Source organism: Camelus dromedarius, chromosome 18 (assembly GCF_036321535.1).
Source record: "Camelus dromedarius isolate mCamDro1 chromosome 18, mCamDro1.pat, whole genome shotgun sequence".
Lineage (NCBI taxonomy): Eukaryota > Metazoa > Chordata > Mammalia > Artiodactyla > Camelidae > Camelus > Camelus dromedarius.
In genome coordinates this window covers 21,395,814-21,409,200 of record NC_087453.1, presented here as the reverse complement: position 1 = coordinate 21,409,200, position 13,387 = coordinate 21,395,814, and the positions used below count along the sequence as shown (strand labels likewise).

The window sequence follows — 13,387 nt, the reverse complement described above, 5'->3', positions numbered from 1 at the left end:
CAGAGGCAAAGTAAGGCAGGGGCTTCCTGCCCAAGATGGGAATTTTCTTCACTGTCTGTTGTGAATGGCCACCTACCCCTGACTCATAGACCTCCAGTTTCAGAGAGCTCATTACCTGCCCTCTCTGATCCACTGCTGGACAGTGGGAGGTGCAAGAAAGTTCTTTTCCCACTGAAGGAAGTGCCTCTTTTAATTCCCCGAACAAGCCTGCCCATTCCCTTCCAGTCCCCTGCTCCCTCAAGTACTCCAGGCTTGTAAGAATCTGGAAAGTTCTAGGTGCCCCAGAGATAGCAAGACAGTCCACGGATTCAGGTTTGCCAGAAAACACACAGACAGGTCCAAAAACCCCTCACAAGGTCCTGATGCAAACCCCGCAGTGCCAGGCTGTGCCTCTCTGCAGCCATCAGCGAGGAATTTCCTTGAGGGGGTCTCCTTCCACAGGCACAGGTGGGGCTGAGGAGCTAGGTTTGGGTTGAAGAAAATGGGAGAAGGTGAAGAGAGGGGACAAAAGCATCCAGGCACCACCCCCACCCCCCAGAAAGGAAAAAGGTGGCATGAGAAGGGTGACAGATGGGGAGGAGGAGGAGGGAAGGGAGGGGAGGCACCCAGGGGAGGAAGGAGGGGAGGATGCCCCCTCGGCCCCACACCCCCTGCAGGAGGGCCTGGCCTGCTCCCTCCGCCTTGGCCCTGCTGCTGAAATTCCAGCTCTGTGCGCAGCCCAGCTGGCTTGCCGCCAATCATGTGCCAGCTCCAGGCTGGGCAGCGGGAAGTGGGGCACGCGGCGGGCATATGGACGAGAAGCCAGGAAGTGCCAAGCCAAGGGCTGGATGTCCGCTTCGCCCGGAGATGCAAAGCCTGGGGGGACCAGCCCAGCCCTGCCCTCTCCACAGCATGGAGGTCGCAGACCCTAGCCTTCATAAATACCCAGGAAGTGCCTACCGGTGAGGTTTGGGGCTGGGCATCGAGGGGACCAGAGAAGTCACATGGTCCGGTTGGCCCAAACCTGTCCCCCTCAAAAAGCAACTCGGTGGGCTCACTAGCTGCCCACAGGAGGTTTGTAGAGAAACAGGACATGAGGTGGTCAGGGCTTGGGCTCTGGGGCCAGCTGCCTGGGTCCGAACATCGGCTAGGTGACCTCGAGGCAGGTGGAATCATCTCTCTGGGCCCTATTTTCCTCATCTGGAAACCGAGGTTTAATGGTAGCACCTGTTTCATCCATATAACCTTCATCTGCGTGATGGCTCAGAGAGCTGGTGCAGGGGAAGTGCTGAGCGCAGAGCCCGGCACATGCAGCTTCCAGCACCGGTGGATTCAGTGCTGAGAAAGTGGGCGGGGCCTATAAGTACCAAGGGGCCCACACGGGCCCCAGCTTGGGTATCCCTCCCTTGGTTCACGATCCTCCTGTGGAAATACCCTCAGAACTGCCTTCCCACAAGTCCTTTCCCAGCGCACAGGTGCTGGGAAGCAGGAGGGCTGGGGGCAGATGGTACAATCATCTCCTGCTTCCCTCAGCCTGACCCCTTATCTCTCTGAGGTCCTTGGCACATGGGTCTTTCCTTAAGGCTCATTTAGGGCAAAAGCCATCTTCTGAGGACAAGGACAAACCAGATTGTTGGATTTTTTTAAAAAAAAATCAGGCCATATGGGGAAAACGATAGACTTATATACCTCTGCTGCACTCCAAGGCTATTTATAAAAGAACTTAGGGCGGGGGGTGGGTTCATGTCTGCCTTGGATGAGGAAGCCCAGTCACTGAGGGGCAAGTATCTAGGAAGCCGGAGAGCAAGTCAATGCAGAGGGGCGTGATGGCCACTTCAGTGCTATGTGACCGCAGGCTAGTAGCTTAACTTTCTGGGTCTCAGTTTCCTTTACTGTGAAATGCGGCCACAGTGTCTCTGTCACAGGACTGCTGTGAGGCTTGAATGAACATAAAGTGCTTGGCTTTACTGGTTTAGTGGTGTTCGAGTGGTTCAGAGCTGGGCGTAAGCCATGGCAATGGGGGTCAACAGGAAGATGGCTAGATCCCGGGAAGGCCCCTTCTGCTCTGGCCACCATCCCCTCCAGCTGCCCCATGTGTGATGTTTCCCACTCTAGACTGCCATCTCTGCTCCCTACTGCCTACCCAAAGCTTAGAATGCCAGCTTACCTGCCACCTTCTCCATGAAGTTCCCTTGGCTTAGCACTTAACGTTGGTGCCTGGAGGCGCCTTTGCTGAACACCCAGGAACCTGGGTCCTTGTTCCCTCAAAGCTTATCTTGGAGACATTTGTTTCTCGAGTCTTAGTTTTGCTCTCAGCCTCCCCAGCCTAAATTGAACTGTGATCTCCTTGAGGGTGGAGACCAGGTCCCCAGACTTCCCCTGGGGAACTTCTAGTACGGAACTCACAGGGCTGTTGGGGACTGAGTGAACTCCCACTCAGGAGGTATTTGGGACAGGCTTGGCACACAGTGAATGCCAGGGAAGCTTTTACTGTTATTATTATCTAGCCACTCCCACCCCCACCTGCGGTCTCACCCTTGGCCCCGGGCTGGAGCTGAGGGGATGGAGTGAAGCAGAAGCCAGGAAGAGGAGGGCTTCCCTCCTGTGCCCCCACCCCAGTCCCTCTCCTTCCCTCCCTTTCACACCCTTCAACCTGCTTCTCCTTTGTGCTCAGACCACAGAGCCCGCCCCCTCGCCCCGAGAGCCATCTCTGGCTGCCATGCCCTTGCCCTGTGCCCCTCTGGGTCCCCAAAGGCCGTTTCATCACGCCTCAGCTCCCCGCCCCGCCCCCTGCCCAACATGTGCGGAGCCCATGGCCTCCTGCCAAGGCCTGGGGCTGCCAGCAGAGGCAAAGAGACAGAAATCTCACCGCTCGGTAGGTTTTCTTCTGCCCAGCGTGCTTGGGGGCTTTGCCTGGCTCCGCTGAGCTCTCCACATGCATCGAGTAGATGATGTCAAAGAAATCTTCCACCACAGCGACCCGCTTCAGAGAGATGCCCTCCGGCTCCGACAGGCCATCTGCCCCCTGCGACAGGGTGGACAAGCTGTGTTAGTGTCAGGGATGATGGCGGGGTGAGAGCTGGGCCCTGCGGCTGGGCACTGGGTTGGGCGTAGGGCTCACTGACCCCGCAAGGCCTCTGATGGTAGGTCTGGGGGCGGGGGGGTCTAGGGGGCAGGAGCCTGCTGCGAGGGCCGCAGGAAGGGAGCTACCAGAGTCGGGGTGGAGGCTGCTCCTAAATCCATCAGAAACAATGGGCAGAGAAAAACAACAACGAAAATACAAATTAAAAAACCAAGAGCCTCCATGTTCACAATTTCAGACAGATTGTGCCAGACTCAGGCGGGGAGCGTTCGAATCACAGGCTGTGCCAAGACCATCCTGGAAGTCTCTGGGGAAGTGGGGGGTGCTAAATAGATGCGGCCCCATCAGGAGCTCGCCAATTAGCAGTAACCTTTCACTGTGGTCCTGCCTGGGGTCCTGGGGGAATGGCTCAGATCACCTGGGTGACTCCTGCCTCGCCCTGGCCTTTCAGAAAAGCTTTTCACCGCGGCCCGCCTCCCCACTCCACTCCAGCAGCTGAGCGCCAGCCGCAGCACCCGGGCTCTTTGTGTGCAGAGATGTAGAGAATAACAGACACAAGGCCATGGGGAGGTGGCAGGGCCACGTGAGTGGGGTGGCCATGGGCCCCCCGAGCCTCCTAAGGGGCTGGCATGAGTGCTGTCAGCTGGCCCCAAAAAGGTGCAGCAGGATCTCAGGGACACGGGGCTCTCAGCCATCATCTCCCTAAGGGGAGACTCAGAGGGCTCTGGGGGTGCTTCAAAGAGGAAGAGCAAGGAGTAGGGAGGGGGGGATTCGGGAAGAAGGAGGCAGGCTTTTCTTTAAAAGTGCCTGAGACACAAATCTCACAAATCTCCAAGAGCATTCTTCCCCAAAGGATCCCGCTCAAGAACGCTAGCCCTTTGTGGAGGACTTGGGGGGTAGAGGGGGGGGTTTCTCTTGGCTCACAGTTGTCTCGCCAGAACTGAGAACAACATGTGGCACACAGTAGGCTCAATAAACAACTGCCAATGACTGGCTGGTTATCAGTGGCAGCCAGGCAGGGTAATTTGGACACACTCTTCTCCAGTTTCACTGGGGCCCCATGCATTTAAGTGGCTGTGTGACCCTGAGCAGCTATTTTGCTTCTCAGAGCCTCAAGTCCTTTATCCAGAAAATGGGGATAACAGAAGCATCTTTCCATGAGCTCCGAAGAGGAGTAAATGAGATGTGTGCGCAGTACTTAGCGCCCAGCCCGGCCCATAGGAACTGCCAGATAAATACTGTCATTAAGCAGTGCTTTGCCAATGGCCAAGCTTCCCTAGTGAGGAGAGGGCTGAGCATCACAACGAGCCTGGGAGATTGTTAGGGTTTGGGACCTGCCTGCCGGTTGGTGGCTGGTAAGTGGCAGAGCTGGCTGAGGACCTCTGTCTTTGTCGTCCGGGGAGAATAGAGGCCACGCTGAATGGGACACTCACTCACAACACATTCCGGCCACAGACAGGGTTTGGTTTTACCCAGCAACTTTCTCAACATGCCATGACAGGATGGCAGGGCTGTTTCTTTGCCAGCAGCCCACTAGAGAGCAGATGGGAGAGGAAGTGCGTTTGGGGCTTAGGGACCAAACCCTAGTGGGCAGGTCAGTGAGCGACAACCCTGGGTGGTGACCTCACTGGCCCTGTACAGGCCCTCTTGCCAATGGCTTTCTTCCTAATCAGGATCCATTTCAATGGGGACTTCTCAGCACGCATCCCGGGTGTGTGTGTGTGTGTGTGTGTGTGTGTGTGTGTGTGTGTGTGTGTGTGTGTGTGTGTGTGTGTGTGTGTGTGTGTGTGTGTGTGTGTGTGTGTGTGTAGGAAGAGCTGCCTGCTGGTCCTGCCTGCTTGCTGTGAGATTGTGGGCAAACTCGTCAACCTCCCTGAGCTTCACTTACGAGATGAGCTGTAAAATTCCACGACTCTTCTATTCTTAAAACTCTCTCAGAAGTCACTGTTATCTTTCTTGAGGGTATGTTCAGAAGTCCCCCTCTGAAGTCCTGGGCTCATTGGTGAGTAACTGATTTATTCATTAGCTGACTTGTAACTACCAGCATTTTGGGGGTCTTCAAATACTGCCATGATGGAGTATTTTGACGGGTCAGTTACAATATACTTCTAACCAGAGGTTCGCATTGGCAAAAACAAACAAAAGAACCTTGACAATGAAGATATAAGTGGGTTTCTATTTCTTGATCTGGGGTAATGGCTTTACAGGTGAGTTCAGTTTATAAAAAGCCATTGATCTGAACACTTACAATCTGTGTACTTCTCTGTGTCGGTTAATTTAAAAAGTATATTTTTTTAAAAAGTATAATGGGGTGGGTAGTTCCACAACATCTTTATAGTCTGAGTCCAGAGGCATAATGATGGGTTTAGCTGCTTAAATGTGAATAGACCTCTCTGTTCATAAAACCGTTTCACGCCAGAACACAGATACTTCCGGAAAAAGTAGATCAAGTTTGGTGGGAACGAACGGAGAAAGAAAACAGTCTGATAAAAGATATTTTAGATGGGTGAGATGGAAAGTGCCCCCTAACCAGCCTGGTGACCTTGGGAAGGTCACTTCTTGACTTCTTAAAACTCAATTTCCTTACACCTGTAAAACGAGCCTAAAAAGTCCCGGTTTGATGTTCCAAGACTCAGGTAAGAATGTAAGTCAGGCATCTGCCACATACAGGCTTGTAAATGTTCATCTCGTCCCTAAGACCCACAGAGTTCAGACATTTTGTGTTTAGGAATCTGTTCTTCTGTCCTTCTGATCCATTCAGGTTACAGAAGGGGTTCCCTGCGGTAATATCCGCCATCAGAAGAGATGCAGAGTCTTATGCAATTCCTAAGTAACATACCAAGGGCTGTCACACAGACTGGGAATAAGCTTTCCTAAAGTCAAGGTGTAACTAACCAACCCAGACTAAATAGCAAAACACACTGCCCAGTGCCTGGCCTGGCGCTGTCTCGGCCTCCCACCTCCATTCATAGGCAGACGTGGGTAACCAACAGCGTTAAACCTGGCCCAACGTGACCATAAAATTATCCCAGAGAAATCCTTCAGGGATGCTCCCTCTTTAAAAATTGGTTGTGATCTGCCCTGATGTTCAAACCTGGGTCCTGTGATCGGTCTATCCCAGCTGCAGAGATGTACACAGGAAAGGAGAGGGCCTGTAGCAACCAGAATTCAAACCATACAAGGTCTGCAGAACCACACCTTGAACTGTCCTCTGGTGAGCTGGGGCCACCTGGACACCATGTGTATGACACCCTGAGGGAGGAACACCAGGATATCTGTGTGGCCTTCAAGGAGAGCCGTGGGAAGAGGACAAAGGGATCCCACGGCAGTCATGTGCCACAGACAGCTCTGCCATGCCCTGCATCCACAGAGGTAATAACCTTCATGCTACATGCTGCAGGAAAGGCATGCCTTTCCCAGCTGAGAATCCAGACACAGTACTACAAGGCAAGAGCTGCTAATTAAGAGAGCCAAAAGCACCTTCTCCATAGCCTTGGGATGTCCCTGCCAACCACCTCTGCTTTGTACCCCAATTAGCTTAATCTGATCCATAGCCCTAAGCAAGCTGGGCCCTGGGTTGACAAAGGAAGCTCACTTCATTTACAGGCTGGATAAAAAGTGGGGCTGAAGCCTCCAGACGATCCCTGGCTTCCTAGGAATGCCAACCAGGAGTGATGGAATGGAACCCAGCGGCACCCCATGGGAAAAGCCATGAAAAACACACGGTCAGTTGTGCAGGACCGACCTCTGGGGCCTTCTTGCGTGGGGAAGAATATTGCCATGGTAACATACTACATCCTTTTGAAACGACTAACTCCAAAACAGCCAGCCAGACTCTGGCCTACAAAACCAGACATGGCAATAGTTTTTAAAGATTCATGGAGCTACAAACTTTCTCGGAGGTCACCATCTTCCTTAAAATCAGCCCATTTGGGTTCTAAACTAAAGGCCAGGTTGCCAGCCATTGAGGAAATCACCAAATGTCTACTGAAGTAAGGCTGGTATTTCAGAATATTTATAACAATGGTCCATAAAGTGTGGTCCCTAGGCATCACCTGGGAACTTGTTAGAAGTGAAATTCTCAGGTCTCACCCCAGACCTACCAAATCTGACACTCTGAGGGTTTTAATAGTCCCCCTAGATGATTCATATGCATGACAGATTTTGAGAACTGCTGATTAGAATGTCTCCATGATTGAGACTGGGAGGTAGCCAGTAAGGAAACTGGCATTGGATAATGAATGCAGACACGTTCTGTGCTGCTAGGCCTAATATATTAGTATTTTCTTCTCTAGTGAAGGCCCATTTTCCTAATGGGGGGAACAAAGCAATATTATTGGACGACATTAGTATGATTTCAAAACACCTGCCCAGAGATGCAATGTGATTTATGGATAGAAAGAGCAGGAGTGCCCAGCATCCTGACATCCAATTTTCAAGTCCTCTCTGGTAAAATTAATTAATGCTTAAGCAGGTCATCCCTTTACAGGTCTTTTCTGGCTTCCTCAGTTTCCTCAAATGATCTGAATTCTCAGCACAAGGAGGACTGCTGCGTCCAGGGCTGCCAAACCTATGAGGGAGATGAGCGTGTCTTCCCAGGTCCCTGCCTGGGTGGCCTCACAGGCTGCGGTTGGGAGTCATCCCTCAGGTGAATCTTGCCTGTCTCCCCACTAAGCCACTTAAATGGACTCCTGCCTTTGAAGGCAGGTCCAGTTGCTAATGGATCACAGTTTTTTCATCACCGGAATTCTGAAGTCACTTGCTGGTAAAAAGTTATACGCTCATCAAGGTGGGCTCACCGTTTCAGGACACCAGGGTGTCGTTTGGTGCAACATCGTCACTATATTAGTAGCATATGCTTTCCAGCAACAATGGGGACCTGATTAAGAGAATGTGGCTAGAGAGTGGGGACATTTCTCAGTTGGGTTCCTATGGTAAAGGAAGAAACCACAGAGAAAGTCCTGAGGGTGAGCCCTTTTGGTGCAGCTTTCAATAAAGAGTGAAAAGCAATGAGACTGCCGTCAGAGGAGAAAGTCAATGAGCAGAATCTGGGGAAACACCCCTTTGGCCACCACTTGTATGGGAGCCCAGGACTTCAGGGGGTTGATTGCACAGGCAAATGTGATGATGTGGCTCCACCCCAGTCGGCTAAGTGGCTGCGATTACAGGCAAAAGCTACTGCAAATATTAGCTGCATGCTCCTCCCAACTTCTGGGAGTGTGGCTGTTCCTCTTGTGCCCCAAACCACACTTTAATAAATTCAGGCAGGCCCAAGGTTTTGAAAATGGGGGTAGCAGTTTTTCCGGGTCCCCACAAAGTCTTATTCCAACTCCTGGCAGGGCTGGAAGAAGACCCAAGGGGAGGAGTCAGCTTCCTGCAAAAGGTCCTCAGAGGGAAAGGAAAGTGGTGGAGAGGAAATTTAAAAACCAAACTAAATTGAGAGAATGAAAAGAATTGAAAACCAGAATGAAGACCCTCACCCACATATCCAGAAATTCTCTCCCAAGAATCCCCAGGAGAAGCCAGTCACAGTTTGTAAAAGGCAATCAGATGACTGACAGAGGCGGGACAAGGACAGTATTTGAATTTTTCTCCATTATGATCACTACCTACTGCAGACTGGAAACCAAAACCAAAGCCAAAACCGAAAAACTCCAAAATAAAAAAATCAACACCAGAATTTTTGGACCCATAGTTGCATTGCGCTCTGTTGGCCTGGATGGGGCAGAGGGATGAGACCACCCCCCCCTTAAATAAATAAATACATAAACAAGGCAAAGAGCACTCAATGTAGCACCTGCCTCTTCTCCACCCCTGTGCACAATCTCCAACTGTTAGTGCGGAGCCGCCACCGCGTCGCACCTGCCATCTGGAACAGGCCTCACATATTCCAAGACCTCCTTTCTGCTTCACTGAACCTCCATCTTCTTTCAAATCACGCCGGGGACGGAAATGTACACCCCAGGCCACAGGAAAAGGTGCCTGGGATCAGTCCCCAAACAACAGCCATTACCTTTGAGGGATACCATTCCTTTAAGCAGCTCTGAATATTTCTTTTTCCCCCTCTTTTTTTTTTTCTTCTTGGTTTTGCTAACTCTGAGATGTCTGGAAAGGGTGGTGGGGGGAAAGGAGTGCAAAGAGAAAGGACTGCTGTGGGCCAAAGTGTCCCCCTCTTGGCAGGAGAGGGGCACTGACCTTGGTTTAAGGGATGGAGGGAGGGAGTAGCTAAGGCACTCTCAAGCACGATAGGGTGGGGCCTGGCTGCGGGATTCCGGCCTTGGGGGTGCCAGGAGAGCGCAGGTGCCCCAGGTGAAGTCACAGGCCTAAGGACAGTCCAGCCCTGACCTGAGCAAGGAACTGCCCTACTTGGGCCTCAGTTTCCTCCCGTGTCGAGGGACCACAGTATGTACAATGCCTTTTGCCACCTCACTGGAGAGTTGTGGGAACCCAAAGGATGCAGATAGCGCCCACCCTGGGCGAAACATCCGTAAATGACCTCGGTCACCACTCCTATGGAGGGGCGCGCTCTAGGACTCTGGGGACCCGCCTCCCTCGGCCGAGCGGCCAAGAGCAGGGAATGGGGTCGCTGAGGGGGTGTTCTCGGCGGAAGGGGGAGGCCCTGAGCCAGGCAGGGCCCGCGGGTGTGTCCCTTCGGGGCCGCGGCGGGCCGCCCCTCGCGCTAACGAGCCGGGGCCCCAGGTGCGGGCCCCACCCCGGACTCGGGGGGAGGAGGAGGAGCTGGAGGGGGAGGGGAGCAGCCCGCGCTAATGACTGTTGACAGCGCGCGCTGGGGCTGGCCCGGCCGCGCGCGCCACTGACAGCTGCTCCGGCGGGGGGCGGGGCGCGGGGCGGGGGTGAGGCTGCTCTCTCTGCCCCTACGGCGCACGCGCGTGCGCCTGGGTGGGGAGGGGCCGGGAGGCGCGCGCCCGCCGGGCCCGGGTTCGGAGGGCCTGCTGGAGCGGCTCGCGCGGGCTCCTCGCGGGCAGGCAGGTAATGAGAGTAACCATGGCAACCCACCAGAGGAAGTGTATTCTGCAGGAGACGTTAATCCCCTCTCCCCGGAGCTGGGACAGCCTGACTTTCCATTCTCACACAGTAATTAGATACCAGCTGTCAGTGCAGGGGGGACGGCTCCGCCGCTGCAGCCCAGCTGAGGGGGCGCACAAAGCGGGTGGGGGGAACGCGGGGCGACGGGCGTTAAAGACACAGGGACGCTTTCCGGCGGTGGGCCGGAGCAGCGCGCTCCCCGAGTCTCGGGTCACCAGGCGCGCGCCCGCTCACCTGGAGACCCCGCCCGGGCTGGGCCCCGCCCACTCGACACGCACCTGCTGCGCGCGCGTCCGCCAGCCCTTGCGTTCCCCCTCTCTCGGCCCCGCCTCCCCACTCTCCGCGCACCTGCTCTGCTCCCGCCCACCCGGGACGCTGCCCACCTGTCCTTTGTGCGGGGCGGTACCATTCGATCTGGCCAGCTCTCCTTCAGGGAGCGCCCGCTATGTGCCAGGCGCCGTGCCAAGTCTGATCTGTGTAATCCTTACAGACCCTCTGCGGTAGGCGCCTCTGCTGTTCCCCGCCCAGGGAGCAGCGGGGTGTGGCCATTTGCCCAGGGTCACGCAGACTTGAACCAGCATCCCGATTCCCATTTAACCACCAAGCTATAGCGCCTCCCCATCGCATCCACACCCATTATAGTTCCGGGGGCTTCCCAACCGCTCTGGGAGACAAAACAGTCACACTGGTGGCTGGCATCATAGTGCACTTAATGTGTGCACTACCTCTTCACTTTCCCAGCAGCCCGGGGAGGTTTATTACCCCCATCTTACAGGTGAGGAAACCAAGGTACAGAAAGCTGAAGCAACTTGCCCACAGTCATGGAGAACAAAGTGGTGGAGCTGGGATTCAAACCCAGGCAAACAGACTCCAGGATCCATGCTTTTGGCTACTGAGAACGGTTAACTCCACCCACCAGGTTCCCGGTGGCTGTAGTCCAGCCCTGGTCTTCTTTCACTGTTCAGACAACCCACATCCTGCCCCAACAACAGTAAAGGGCTGCCTCTCTTAGCCATACCTGAGAAATCGAAGTTCTAGGCCTAAAGCCGCTGCCATGTTCCTTATTTCTGCCAGACCTCCCAGAAACCCTTGCTCTCAGCAAGAATAGCCACTTGGAAATCATTGTAGGCCAGCCTCTCCATTTCCCAGGTAGGGAAATAAAGACCACCAAGGTGAAAGGCTAGCCCAAGGAGATAGCCTTATGGAGCCTTTTGGGGAGGGTTCAGTCCCTACAGACCCAACTATGCCTCCTGCCCCCCACCCCACAATCAGGCCTGGGGGGCATGCCAAGGAGGGGCAGGAAGTGCTGAGAAGCAGAGCAGGCTCCTGTCCCCAGTGGCGGCGGGTGTCTGGGGCAGGAGGAGGCTATCTGATCCCTTCCCCACTGCCCTGGCCATGACCTCCTCCCTCCCTCCATCTCTCCCTCCTCTCTCATGGCCAGGGTAGCCAGCACCCTGGGCTGTAGCTGAGAACCCAGCGTTCCCCAACCCAGGCCGCATTCCTGTGGGAGGAGGGGTGGGGGGAGGTTGGGCCAAAGGCTTTAGGGACAGGGGCACCCCTGGGGCTGCCCCACCCTGCCTGGGCCAAGGCCGGGCTGTCTCCAACCTCACCATTTCCTGCCTCCACTCCATCTCTCAGTAGCAGAGCTGCCTAAATTTGGCTCCAGGAGGGAATGGGGGAGGCGGCAGCAGGCGGGTGCTGTCAGAGGCCAGGGCGCAGCTCCCTGTCTAGCTGGCTGGCATTTTTGCTGTCTGGAGGAGGGCAAGGGGGCCCAGCAGCCCTCTCTGGGAAAGGGAGATTCGTACCTTCTGACATGCACTGAGTAATGTGCAAACGACATGCAAACCAAGCTTCAAATCAGCATCTGAGCCAGAGAACAGCTTGGGTGCTGCTTTTGGGATGAGAACAGAAGAACTGGTAGCCAACTCCCCAGGGGCCCCAGTGGGGATGGGGGTAGGTACAGGCTATCAAGGGCTGGGAGTTGGGAGACTCTGTTTCTTGCCAGGTAGAGCTTTTGGGCTTCAGATCAGCAGCTGAACCCTCTGGATCCCAGCCTGAGGGCAGGGCCATGGCTTTCTCTGTCACTCTGGCATAGTGCTTGGCACATGCTATCATGTGATCGAGCACGTGAGTTCACAGCCACCCTGTCCAGGTTTGAAACCTGGCTCTCCACTGGCCAACTTGTGAGTTCCTCAACAGCGCACCCAGGCAAACAGCTCGTGTGATTGACATCCCTTTTAGGACTTCCCTTCCCTAGAAGGTGGGCACAGGAACATCGCCCAGAAGAACACAGGCTTTGGAATCAGACCTGGATTCCAGGTCTGGCTTAGCCAGCGAGGCTCTGTGGCTCTCACTCCCCTCCTCCAGGAAATGAGTTCAGGATCTCAAGGTCAAGGATGTCCACGGGAGGGCCTGGCATGCAGTGGGCACTCCAGAAGTCTTCCCACTGATGCATTCATTCAACTACCTTCTCCATCCCAGTCCCATCTTCCCTCTCCTCTTCGCTCTGTCTTGGTTTTTCTCTTGTCTTGTAGATTTCTTGCAGTCTTCCCCCACCTCCCTACCCTGGCCTGCTCTCTCCACTTGTCTTAGTGATCTCGGGGAAGTCACTGCCTCTCAGAGTCTCAGTCTGCACATTTGGTGGGGGGTAATGGGATATGGGTGATGAGCTCTGTCTGGGGTCTAGGGCCCAGGAGGTACTTGATGGGTGGCAGCTCTTTTCATCCCAAGGCCCATTTACATCCCAAATGACCAGGAGGGGTGGGCTGTGCCCTCAGCTCTATCAGGTATGGAGTGTTGGGGCCCCGCTTCAGTAACTCTGTTTAACCCCAGATAACTACTCTCTTGCCCCTTGGCCGGGGCTGATATGAGCTGAATCCAGCTTCCTGCCACCCAAAAGCCACTTCCTGCCAAACTCGAGCTGATACCAGAAGAACTTGTTTTCTGTGCACAGAGCAGTCCTGGTAGGGCAGCCACCTGCCCGCCTCGGGTGTGAACATTTTTTCCATTTGCTGGGCAGTGGGGAGGATGGGGACTCTGCCCTCCTCACCTCTGAACCTGCCTGTCCTGTCCTACAGTAGCCTCCAGGCCTGCCAGCCACCCCAGGAAGGGTGCCAAGTGGCCCTGTGGGCCCAGACAGACGCGTGTAGGCAGCGATACACAGTCTGACACAGCCAGACACACAGCCGGCTTGACAATCCCCACAGCCACCAGGCGTTTGGGTGACTCTGGGAGCCAAGTGTGTGACCCTGTTAGACAATCACACATGCTCAGGATCCC

The 13,387-nt window shown here is 54.7% G+C and overlaps 1 protein-coding gene across 3 annotated transcripts in view; it reads right to left on the bottom strand.

The window, feature by feature from the left end:
• NOL4L (nucleolar protein 4 like) overlaps positions 1 to 13,387 on the bottom strand; it is a 121,597-nt gene that overhangs the window by 71,198 nt on the left and 37,012 nt on the right. For 2 of the 3 annotated variants that reach the window (XR_010376634.1, XM_031433992.2), the window contains exon 2: positions 2,849 to 3,004. Coding sequence is in view for 2 of the 3 variants with exons in the window: in XM_031433992.2 (XP_031289852.2) it covers positions 2,849 to 3,004 (156 nt within the window). In the remaining variant the exon portion in view is untranslated. Of the gene's footprint in view, positions 1 to 2,848; positions 3,005 to 10,491; positions 10,508 to 13,387 lie in introns of those variants that run through there. The other variant, XM_064475772.1, reaches the window with a different exon arrangement.